The sequence below is a fragment of the Callorhinchus milii genome, unplaced genomic scaffold (assembly GCF_018977255.1).
Source record: "Callorhinchus milii isolate IMCB2004 unplaced genomic scaffold, IMCB_Cmil_1.0 Scaffold2, whole genome shotgun sequence".
In the NCBI taxonomy this organism is placed as follows: Eukaryota; Metazoa; Chordata; class Chondrichthyes; order Chimaeriformes; family Callorhinchidae; genus Callorhinchus; species Callorhinchus milii.
This window is the reverse complement of record NW_024704743.1, coordinates 37428064-37441219: the sequence shown is the minus strand read 5'-3', so window position 1 is coordinate 37441219 and position 13156 is coordinate 37428064. Positions and strand designations below refer to the sequence as shown.

General features: G+C 40.2%; 1 protein-coding gene across 1 annotated transcript in view; it reads right to left on the bottom strand.

Moving 5' to 3' along the window:
* Nucleotides 1–1290: 1290 nt before the first annotated feature.
* LOC103183933 overlaps nt 1291–13156 on the bottom strand; it is a 32323-nt gene continuing 20457 nt past the window's right edge. Inside the window, exons 8-11 of the mRNA XM_042346514.1 lie at nt 11467–11523; nt 4272–4331; nt 1876–2000; nt 1291–1417 (exon numbers count right to left, since the gene is read on the bottom strand). Of these exons, the coding sequence (XP_042202448.1) occupies nt 1291–1417; nt 1876–2000; nt 4272–4331; nt 11467–11523 (369 nt within the window). The remainder of the gene's footprint in view (nt 1418–1875; nt 2001–4271; nt 4332–11466; nt 11524–13156) is intronic.

The following is a 13156-nucleotide window of genomic DNA, read 5'->3' as shown; positions in this document are numbered from 1 at the left end:
TCTGCAACTAAGAAGAGCTCATATTAATTACTGCAATGCAAATGTTGCAACTGCCCAGATCTATCTTCTGACCTTCATCATTAACTTAGCCTCCACAATGCTGTCTTAGTGTAAAATAATACTTTTATCAGTAACCAAACTGATAATATGAAAATCCAAGCAGGCTGACCTGCATAACTCTGTCTCCATTTGACTATGTTTTGTGACAGATGTTAGTGTTTCAATTATTCAAGTTAATGAGTCCTGTCCTACATCCTCTGTATGAAACCATTTAGTTCCAGTGCTCTTTTTACTTCTTCTTTTTCATAGGTTTAGAGTGTTCAGTTATTTTTCTATTTTACTTTCACTAGCATGTTGCCTCTCTGCTCATGGTCTGGTCTCCTTTAGCTGGGGTGCAGTTCCACGGGCACTGGTTACCCTCCAGCACCTTGCCTAATGTTCATGTACGAGCCTTGGCAGTGAGTGTTGGTTCACTTGATTATAAAAGGCATCACAGTCTAGCCTGACTTCTCCCTAACCAGCTGCTACACACATCTGTAAGTCAACTTTCTCTGCGACATAGCCCGCTTCAACCAATATCATCTGCCTGTTCCGGTGGACGTTAAGGAACCTATGGCACTATTCGAAAAGAGAAGGGAATTTCTCCCAGTGTCCAATTCACCAAATAAAATTGGTCAATCACTCCATGGCTGTTTGTGGGATTTTTCTGCGAGCAAACTGGCTTACGCATTTCTGTGTAGTCTACAGAATACACAGTCACTACACTTCACAGTGTATCCTGTGAAGCGCTTTGAGACGTCTGAACAATGCACTAAATCAAATGCAAGAATTATTATTATTAATGTCACTCCCATGCAGCTGAAACCACATCTTTCTTACCTCCAGTGCCCTTTTCCAATGCCCTGATCACCACCCTCTCCAGATCCACCCTCCATAAGCTCCAGACCTTAATTCAGAACTCCACAGTCTGCATCTTATCCCACACCAGGCTCCATGAGTCCACCTCCCCCTTTCCTGCCCGGTTCCATTAATGCCCCCTCTACCACAGTGGATTGAATTTAAAATCCTCCAATGCTGCATGGCCAGCAATTGCCCTATTGTAGTTCAGCAATCTTCTGGGACCCTACGGCATTCCCTCTGCTCCGACAACTCTGCTCTGCTTCATGCCCCCCGCTAACTGTACCCCACCATTATTAGACACAAGTTTTCAGCCACTTTTGCCTAACCTCTCAAAACTCTTCTGAAATCCCTTCCACTTCAGTCCCCTCCCACTCTGTTTTCAAAAATCTGTCAAAAGACACATTTCTTTAACAGCATCTTCCTCCTACCCTTCCGATCCCCTCCACTCTTGGGTTCCCACTCAATCTTTGTAATGTGCTTCATGATGTGATGTAAATTGTTCCTACTTTTATTGATTCTTGCGAAAGATAAACAGGAAACCACAAAAATAAAAACATAGCAATATGTTCCCCTCACCCCCAAGACATTTAAACAAAAACTTCTCTACATGTAGTATTTCTGGGACTCTCCTGTGATGACTAGGGCTGGAAATTTGGCACAGCATTTTTTGTCAAAAATTTTAGTGAATGTCATGGGTTTACAGGGAAATTTGGGGGTGACAGGTATGAATATTCAACCATATCTCTTTGTACCTCCCAACATTTTCAATGTCTAAACCAGGGTGCAAAAAAACCTTATTTATGAACACAGGAAGCAGCTGGGCTGTGTGAATCCTTGCACCCGCCTCGCAAAAACAATTTTAATTTTCCGCATTAAACCTGGGAGGGGTTGTTGCATGCACATGGTTAATGTGGGAAATGTATGTGACATTTCAAAAATATTAAAATGAGATATTTAGGCATGTTTGGGACTTGCCTATCTAAATTTTTCTCTTCCTTCTCTTCTCTTCCATTCTTTGTCAATTGTTTATCTCCTTCCTTCATCTGTTTTTCAGCCGCTTCTAATTGTTGTTGGACCGTTCCAATCTTCAGAGTTAATTCCTTAAAAAAAACAAAATTAACCAATTTATGAAACACTAAGTCATATTGTACAAGAATAAAATGTAAGGTCAGCTAAATTTAATTATCAATCCATCTGCCAACAATAATTTAATTATCTATTGGAACGATGTAGTGATAAACAGTTACAAATCAAAAACAAAGCCAGACACGGTGGTGCATGCTTCAATTTTCCAAGTGAGTATTTACACCTAGTTACCTCATGGTGACCAAATTCTACCTAGTTTCCAGTGTTCCAACTGGAGTGACCCAGTCAACTTTAATTCCACTTATTCAACACCAGATATTGCTGTTCTTCATTCTATAACTACCTGAATTAGAATTGATGTCCTAAGATGCATTGAAGACAGGATGAGTCACAGACAACCTATGTACCAAAGAGAAGTTGCTGAGAACATGTCACGGTTGACCTATGAGGGAATTGTGCCCAGTATTGGAGCTTCAAACGTCAGCACAAAACATTAGCAAGGCTCTGCTGGAGTTGCTTGGGAACTCAATCTTAGATGCTTTGAAAGAACCAAAAAGAACCATAGCTTTCAAGGGCAAGCTCCCCATGCCCCATGAATAAATAAGAACTATGTACCATATCATAATATTCTGCAAACTGCCCGATCAGAGATTTAGATAAAAATGTTGAATCACATTTATCATATTTGCAATACATTTTATTTCTCTTGCACTGTAGCCCATATTTTTGTTGTTCAGCCTTATTTTCAAGACATTATTGAAGGTCAGATGTTCTTCCAAACAAAGGCATTTTTTAATAAAGAAAATCTAACAAGAGCTTATGTAATGAACTGAAATGATCGCAATCTGGAGTTAGTGGTGCATAAGGCCATTTACCCCACGCATGATGTTTATTTGCTAAAACACAATGAGCATCCTTCTCCATACGGCGTTAGATGCCAATTTGATTGAGAGAAGGTCACTGTGGCTGGAAACACTGAAACACACGTGGTCAAAGAAACAGCATTGCTTGTAAATTCCAGGAAAAGGAGGGGATTATTTACTGAATGTTTGACATTCTTCACTAACATTTTGAAAAAATAGCTTAGAACAGTAGGAAAAGAATTCGCGAAGAATTTACATGAGTTCTTCATCTGGTGACACAGTGTAGCCCAAAGGTGTTGTTCTGGAATGTTGTTTTATTCTTGGAAATCAGCAAATTCTTAAAACAAAACCATTATAAAGCCCCAGAGTTTTTTTAAACAATATTATTCCTATTCTTTAGAGTTTTATTGGAAAACTATAATTCGTAATAAGAAGAATGGAACAGGTTTAATTTAGGAAATTCTAAATTCAACTGAGCCACAAAAATGTTTTTTCTCCACCCAAAGCACTAAATGTGCTTCAAGTATTGCATTATGTTATTTATATGACCGTATATTATTACTAAGTAGTAATAACAGGTGTTAACAGTTTTCGTCTCCCACATTATGGAAGTGCTCATCAGCAAAGCACAAATGATGTCTCGACTCTGAAAAAAGTGCTAGGAATGCAAAGCATATCACGGTGACTCATGGGATCTCAACACGATTGAGATTGAGGTTGAGATCCCACGAGAGAGTACACAACAACTTGCATTTATATAACAGCCCTCACGCAGGGCTGCATTTCGGAGTATAAAATATATAGGATTAACTACTTTACATCTTGAATATAAATATAAAAAGGATATTGTAGCGATTGAGAGGATACAGAGGAGGGCAACCAAAATGATTGAGGGGATGGAGGGACTGGAATACAAGGAGCGATTAGATAAACTGGGAATGGTCACACTGGACAAGAGAAGTTTGAGAGGCGATATGATTACGGTCTTTAAGATTCTGAAGGGAATAGATAATGTAGACCATGATAAACTGTTTTCTCTTGAACCAGAGGATACGGTCTATGATTGAAGGGGGATAAGTTCAGAACAAATCTGGGTAAACACTACTTCAGTGAGCGAGTAGTTTTGAAACTTATGAAACGGGCTCCTTTGAGAAACAGCGAAGCAGAAAATGTCATTTGTTTCAAGAACAAATTTGATAGATTTCTGCTAGAAAATGATATCTCGGGATACAGTGTTGGACTGCCAGGATGGTAGGTGGTGAACTAGATGGACCTTGGTGTTCTTATGCCTAGCAAATTCTTATGTTCATAAATGCATTCATTGTGTTGAAGCATCATTTATGCTACCACCTTTCCAAGAAGCACATTTTTTTTCAACTTCCGCCAATTATTAGGCTGCAGTATCCTATTGTTAAAACTTACCACTTTCCTATCTGCTAATTCATCTGCTGTTATCCACAGTGCCTCTATAGTTTTGTTTAACTGAAAGCAAAACACACATAAGAGTTAAGAGTTATAGAGATCATCGATGCACAATGCAGATTATAAGAACAATGTGCACTTTGTATGAAGGGATCAAAATTTCCACTGGTCACAACTCTGATTAGCTATATGAATCTATTATGTGAGTTATATATAAACAATTCACAGGTATCTAACTTTATACATAACAACTTGCATTTATTCAGACCCTTTGACGCAGGATGAAAGTCTGATTTTGTTTCAGACAGTGGGGAAATCCAGCATTGAGGAAAAGAGCAAGTTAAGGGTGTTAAACAAAGACATGGTCAAACAGATGATTTTAAGAGGGACTCGAAGGTAAGGAGAGAAGCCCCCCCCACCCCCCACGCATCAATAACTCCAATAATCTTTCAGTGAAATTAGAGGTTATCTGTCCACTCCTAAATCCAGGCTGTCCACTCTCAATTCAGTCTGTGTATTCCAGAGGCAGCCTATCCATTCTCAATCTGTTTTATCCAAGAACCTAGTCCTAACCTTGAAATTGCTTGATAGTCTTGCCCCACTTTATAATCTCCTCCAGCCCTAATCTCCTATCTGTACTCCTGCTCCTCAAACTCCAGTCAACTGTCTGTTGCGACTTCTTCCATCCCAACCATTGGTGGTAGAGATTTCAGTCATTAGGTTCTCACTCAGGTACTGTCTTTCAAGCTCCCTTCATTTGGGCCTCCCTCCCCCATTCATCAAAAGGCTACTAAAAAGCTATTTTTTGCCAAAGTCTTTGGTGAATAACCTCAAATTACCTTTCTGCTGAGAGATCGATAATTTGAGACTTTCATTTTACACAAAATGCCAAGTGCTATGGAAGCAATCTGTTCTTGTGGTTGATACAATAATAATTCTTGAATTTAATATCGCGCCTTATCACATCTTTGAGACGTCTTAAAGCGCTTCACAGAATATACTGTAAAGTGAATTGACTGTATAATTTGTGGATGAAATGTGGCAGCCAACAGCGCACAGCAGTGTCCCACTCCATATCTGAAGCAACAATTTGTGTGATTTTGCAAAAAATGTACGAATCTAAAATCTAAGTGAATATTTTGAATAAAATCTAAGTGCATGTTTTGCCTCACTAAAAGATTGACGGGCTGGTTTCTGCCCAGGGCCTATGTCTGCTAGTATCTGAAGGTCATTTCACACCGAAATCTTCCAGCTGTCATGAAGAGAAGTATTTCATTCCATTAGTCTGACTACATTCAAAACCAGAATCCTGAGGTCAAAGAACAGTGCTAAATTACAGAACCCAGTGACTTCATACACCACTGCACTATTCAGTGTCCTTACATTCCCATATATAAAGGAAAAAGTAATGTTCTCCCTCCTATGAGCAGAAAAACCTGCAGTGCTACTTTGTCCACATGCTTTTCTATCACCAATTTTCTCCCCTCATCCAGATGTTTAAGTAACTTAAGCCCATGTGCTTTTAAAAGGCCACAAACATTTTCTCAAATGATACTAAATTAGAAGACAGTAAGATTGCAAAATGCAATAGATATTTTTCAGGGAATTTCATGACAACAAATTAATTGTTCAGCACATATAGGGTAACCAAAAAGTCATGATACCATTACAATACGTCCAGTAAGTCTCAAAGAAATCATGATTTTTTAGATAATAGGGTAGTTATCATGACTTTTTGGTCACCTGTACAAGTTATTTACTAGCTCTCAAGTCTAAAGTCAACAACAACAACAAAAAATTACATTTGTATAGCGCCTTTCACGTCGGGAGGAAGTCCCAAGACACTGGACAGTCAAGGATTTGGATCTGAACTAGATGTTGCGATCAGGAGTGCCGGAGGCAGGGAGGGTAGGTAGGAGGGTGACCGAACGTGCGGTTGAAGATGATAGTTTTGAGTCGGGTCCTGAAGGAAGCAAGGGAAGGGGCGAGGCAAAGGGACTGTAGGATGGAGTTCCAAAGGGTGGGGCCAGAAATTCGTAAGGCCCGAAAGTCAATGGTCGGGCGGGGGACGTGGAGCAGACAGGAGACTGCTGAGCAGAGGGAGCAAACAGAACTGTATGAAGTTAGCAGGTCACAGAATAAATAAATAATAATCCTTGCATTTGATATAGCGCTTTTCACGTCGGGAGGACATCCCAAAGCGCTTCACAGAACACACTGTAAAGTGAATTGACTGTATATTTGTGGGCGAACGCGGCAGCCAATTGCGCACAGCAATGTCCCACAAATAGTTATATGGACTGAAAATGACCAATTTATTATTGGTTTTTTTTGGAGGGATTATTATTAGGCTCTGTGTGGAGTAAGGAAACTTGCCCAAGGTTTCGCCCTCTGCCTGGAATTGAACTCAGGTCTCTCACTTGCAAAGCGAGTGCTCTAACCACTGAGCCACAGGGCTCCACAGAAATAGGGAGGAGCAAGCCCTTGGAGGGCTTTGAAGGCAAGGACGAACATTTTTAACCTTATCCTCTGGGGGATGAGGAGCCTGTGGAGCCGGATGAGGATGGGGGTGATAGGGTCACGGAACTTGGTGCAGGCTTACAGGAGGCAATAGGATTGTTTTTCATCTCTGACCAGAGGAAGTGCACAAGGGCAACCTGAAGGATTTTCTTTCCCTACAGAAGGAATACCAGCATGTGCCTTGAGCCTTTTAAGATTTTCATGGCTGAGACTCATGTGACGATCATAGGTACGAACCTTCCAATTAATTGGTGTAGAGATCCAACACATTACATTGCTATGCAAGTTTGCAGGAAATCAGACTTTATTCTGAAATGCAGTGAAACATCATGCAAGGTGGCATATTTAAAAAGAACTTTCTCGAAATATACATATCTAATCAATACAGAAAAGACGTCATACCCATCTTGTAACTCTTAGTCACTGGGGATTCAGTGAGAGCTAAAATAGATAGATAGCTATCTGTGGATTGCACGGCAGTAATTCAGGTGGTTTTGCCGAGGTAATGGATTGCATCAACTAAATTATCTGACCCTTGAGACGTTACAGTTTTGAAACACACCTATTGCTTCCTTGAACAAGGAGAGCAAGGCTTAAATATTATTTAACAGCAACATTAGACTACACTCTTGAAAACACACACTATGTTTTTTTTATTGTTTACAGTAAACACAAGTTTTAATAGACTTACCAAAGGACACTTGTTTGACAGAATAAATACAAAAATAGTGAGTTTAGAACAGATTCTAAATTTTGTACAAAACGCAAAATACTGCAGATGCTGGAAATCTGAAACAAAAACAGAAGTCGCTGGGAACACTCAGCAGGTCAGGCATCGGCTATGGAGAAAGGAAAGTGAGTCAACGTTTCGGGTCCATGACCCTTCGTCAGAACTCTGGGTCCACAACCCTTCAGGTCCACAACCCTTCAAGTCCATGACCCTTCGTCAGAACTTTGTTCTTCTTTCGTCAGAACTGAGTTCTGACGAAAGGTCATGGACCCGAAAAGTTAACTCATTTTCCTTTCTTCATAGATGCTGCCTGACCTGCTGAATGTTCTCAGTGTTGTGATATGACTAATGCTCAATGGTGCTGATCAATGCACATATTTGATATGACCAACGTTATGATAATTGATACATCGACTGATCCCTGGGTAATATATCATAATAATCCTTGCATTTGATATCGTAGCTTATCACGTTATTGAGATGTCTCAAAGTGCTTCTCAGAATATACTGTAAAGTGAATTGACTGTATATTTTGTGGGTGTTCTGGAGGTGGCGACTGTGCTTTGGTTCCCTTCTCAATTTTCAAAACAGTAATTTGCTGCACTACAATTTGGACTTGTGGTCTATGTGGCATTTGATTAATGCCTGGTGGTTCAGTTAATCCAGTTCCAGTATTACAATGTTATGATCTATGATCACAATGTGTTAATTTTGTCTGTCTTCTAAAGCAATCTTTGAGATGGGGGAGGAGGAGTAGGATCTATCTCTAATCTCTAGTGCACCTAGAAACTGGTCAATTTGTTAATTATCACAAGGTTTTTAATTTCAATAATTCATACCATTGGTGTTAATTAACAAATTGCACACTGCAATTTTTCACCTAATATTCTATGTGCGGTCTCCCCTCATTATATGATTAATAACCTTCTAACCTAATAGTCACATGCTCTCAAGATTGCACCCAATATTTGATTAGCTTTGTTGGCAGCAGCTTCAAACACCCTTCTGCATCTCTGCTAATGGAAACCCCTTTACTGTGTGCACATCATTTACTTGATCCAATGCACATTACCTTACGTTTATCTAGATTTAAAATCCATCTGCTGCTTCTTCTCCCATCTGTTTCATTTGTCCAGGTCTTCCTGAATGCTATTTGTCATCCTTCTATTAGCCACTTCTGCCCAGAAAATGTAGCATCAGCAACAAACGTTTCAACATTTCAAGAAATGCTCTCTGGCCATACTGAAAGTGGTCCAGGATAAGTTTCTAACTAGATTGAATCTCATATATTGCTGTATGCATTAAAGTGCTCTGGGACGCTGCCCTGCGTGACGAGCACTATATAAATGCAAGTTATTGTTGTATGAAATATATTGTTGTATAAAGTAGGGTTTAAGTCAAGAGACTCACTAGTCATAAAACGGTTAATAATATGCTTGAACAGAAACTGCAGCAAAAATGGCACTACGTGCCTAGGGTTGTACAGTGCTTCAAAAAAGTACTCCACATGTCATGCTGACCCATGGGCATTCTGCTCTGAAATAGTCTAAGGACAGAGATCTTGTAGGTGCACGTGACATACATGCCATTTCTTGTATGTGAGATATTTCACGTCCCAAGGTGAATTTTCTGGTGCGTGAGCTATTTAAGCTGCCGTTTTCCAGTTCAAATATTTTTTTCAACCCCTTTGGTAAATCTGGCTTTAATTCAGTGTTGGAAGAAAGCTGCTTGCTTCTTGAGACATATGGGTAAGGGACGGGAAGATGAGAAGAATGCTAGATCGTGGAAATGCGATTTGCTGCTTTTGCCACTATCACTAAGAAAAACTTCAGCTTTGGGTGAGCTCTGAGCATTTGTTAAAAGATTTTACCCAGCCTGTACAACAGAAATGTAAAGAGTTACATATTGCTCAGAATGGAACTGAAGGGGAGTATGAATAAATCTGACATCCCCTATGAAGCTGAGAAACAGAGGCGATTGATCAGTTGTCTGATAATATTCTATTTCTGGTTCTAGCCTTTACGATAATTCAATTACATAAATCATTTTTTTTTGGGGGGGTGGGTAGGATATCTGAGTGAAGGGAAATAGTTTTGGCTTGAAATTGTGTTCATTTTACATGATGGTTTGTTGTACTCACTTGTGCATCTGTAGTCCTTAAAAATACTGATAGGTTTAAGTCATGCATATTATGTCAACATACAACAGGAAAATAGATTCTAAAAACCACAAAGCGCAAATGTTAGTGCTCTGAAGTACACCATGTGCTGAGCAAGCAGCTTTGCATTCCTGTGTGGATCAGTACAGATGAACTGCTCTGTGGGAAGCTTTATTTGTCCAGGTTTGCATACTCTATAATATTTTCACACAAAAATAACTATGGTATGATATTTTCACACAGAAAAAAAAGCTCAGGACACATCCTAGTATTTGCCAAAATAAAATGGTAGGACATGCTATGGTATTACATGCCATGGTAATGGTTGATATATTTATATACATTATAATCAGGTATATTCTTTGCCAACAATCACTGGTTTTTGACTCAATCTTACAGTGATTACGCCACATCATTAATCTTTTAGTGCATGCATTATCACAAAGGTAACAGGGATGTCACCATCCACCTGATTACTGCCATCATAAAGTGCAATAAAATAAAAACTGCACTCCAAAGAAAATTCCACAGTATAGATTGCGAAAAAATATTTCAAGGCCACATTTCATCTCATAGTTCACATGACAGTAGCTTGATCCTGTCTTTTATATGGTCACTGGAAAATTTTGGGTGAGATTACTACCTTGTAATTACTCCCAGACATCAATTATTATATATAGTCTTATTAGCTGTTGCATTCACCAGAAACCAACTGCAAGTTATTTTTGCAATAATGACAGAACAATAATTAAACTCACTGTGCAGACATTGTGGAGCCCAATGGCAATCTATATCTGGACTGTCTGCTATTGCTCGCCTTAAACAATCTAAACACTAAATAAAACTAGAGCAAAAAATAAAACACTGCCCCATTATATTGTATTATTTATGTAAAAAAAAATAACTAAGATACCGCAAAGTGACTTCAGGCAATATTCCGATGCCAAATATAAACATCTTCTGAAACCCTAAATTATGTTTAAATCCAGACAAATCCAAACAGGTTTGAACCAAATTCTGCTTGGTATTGCTTGGATTAGCAATCCTGCGTATCACAGACTGACTTTAGAATCAGTTGTATGGTTAATGGGCACCATTGACAGCTGGGCCTTCAGCCTTCCTGCCCTCAACCTCTGGAACTCCATCCCACAGTCCTTTTGCCCTTGCCTCCTTCAAGGCCCGTTTCAAGATCTTCCCCATTGCCTTCAGTCATCCACTCACCACCACTTGTCTTCCACCTCTCGATTCCAAATCCTCACTCAAGTACAAATCCTTGACTGTCCAGCACCTTGGGACACCCTCCGAGCGTGAAAGACGTTATATAAACACAATTTGTTGTTGTTGTCGGTGTACTTCATGTTACCATAATGGATGAGATTGCCAGGTATTAGCTGTGTCAAGTGCTCTAACAAGCTACCCTGCGTGAGGGTAAGTTGTGGTCCTACAGCCACTCACAGCGCACTCTCTCGGAGGAAAAACTGATACATTTAATGGAATTGGAAGATAGAAGCATAATTGTGGGTCCCAATTACATCACAACCTGTAATAGCTGAACACAAATGCTTTCTGTATCGCTGCATTCTATCGATTTTGTGTCTTTACTTTCCAAAGAGGCAGATGTTAGTCGCGTAGCATACCTAAGAACATAAAAATGTAAACAACAGTAGGAATGTGTAGAACTGGAAATGAACATTGCAGTCTATTTGGACAGTCCTGAAGTAAAATAAACACACACTGCTCACATTCTCGGATACCCCAGCAATCAAAATGACTGTAAACTCCATTACCTCTCCAATCCTTTGATCCTTCAATTGAATGTCTTGTTCTATATATTGGAGTTCAATCTGTGCAGAAGTAAATAATTGTTCAGATTGCAGAATTTCATACCTTTTCTCCTCCCCATCCAATAAAACCCTTTCCTCCATCCCCCCACCCCTCTCTCACACACACACAACTTTATTTGGACAGTGGTGTATCTAACACACCCAGAAACCAAGCACCATATTTAATGAGTATCCAAACTGGTCAGCTTTCCACATATGCATGCCACCCACACACAGAAATTTCCCATGTGTCTGGAATACCCACTCTTTCTCTGAAGAAATGCATCCTGGTTACTCAATTGCAGATAGTACTGTATTAGGTGTGGGTTGGTGAGAGTCAAAGCTTGGGAATTGCAGGTGTGATTTGGGATACTGCTGGAGTTTAACTCACTATAATTGCAAAGTTTGCTATTGTAAGCATTATCTAGCAACCTTTCAGCTGCTCCCCTGGTAAAACCATCCTACTATTAGGGTTTTGGCTTGCGGAGTTAACAGGAGTCTATTGGGAAGAATCCTTGCTTCCAGTGACCTGTCGCCCCTCCAAGTCCTGTTAATAGGCCATGCTGTCTGAAACTGTAATCAACCATGCCGTGGAGTACTACAGACCTGCCTGGCTGGCACTGGACAATGGATTGTTGTATAAAAGATCAACTTGATTTTTATATCATCTTGGAGCCAATACTTATCTTTCCTCATAGAACCATACAAATTTAAGGCACATAAGCAGGCAATTATGCCCATTGTATCTGTGTCCTTCAAGAGCAATCCTTTCGGTCCCACTTACCTGCCCTTTTGCCATTCCCCTGTAGCTGAATCTTTTTAATCTATTATCGAGTTTGCTCTTGAATGTCAATACGGATCTTGCCTCAACTATAGCTACTGGCAGGGCATTCCATAACCTAACTATGCTATGCATGAAAAGTTTCTCCAAATTACCTCATTTGCTTGTTTACTATCTTAAATTGATGCCCTCTAGTTGCTGATTCACCGATCAGTGGAAATAATTTCACCAGGTGCAGAAGGATGGAGTGGTCAGTGTTAAAGTTGGCAGAGAGGTCAAGGAGAACAAGGAAGTAAAGAAAGTCCTGGTTGTAGATGGAGAAAATGTGGTTGGCAGTATCAGTGATGTAGGAGGAGCAGAAATCAGCTCGGAGGAGCTCAAAGAGGGAGTGGTGCGAGACGAATGTGCAAAGCTGGGAGGCAATAACTCGTTCTGGCACCTTGGAGAGGAAGGGTAAGCTGGGGATGGAATGATAGCTGGAAAACTTGGAAGGGTCGTATGAGGTTTTCTTGAGGAGGTGGGTGATGATGGCAGTTTTGAAAGAGGAGGTATGTTGCCAGTGGAGAGGCGCAGGTTGATGACATGTATCAGCAGGGAAAGGAAGAGAGAGAATTGGGTGGCCTAGAGCAGAGGGTAGAGGATGGCAGTGGTGGAGGGAGCTGAGTAAATTTTGGACTCAAGTAATTTTGGACTCCAGTAAGTCCATCACTTCTTCAAGTTTGGAATTGGAGGGAGCATGGAAAGGAGATGGTTGTTGGTGGAGAAGAGCCTGAGGTTGTCTTTGGTCTCCTGGATGATGCTGGGGAAGAAAGCGGATTTGGGCTAAGGTGAGGGAGCAATGGTAGCTTTGGGGCGGTGCAGCCAGTTCTAGAG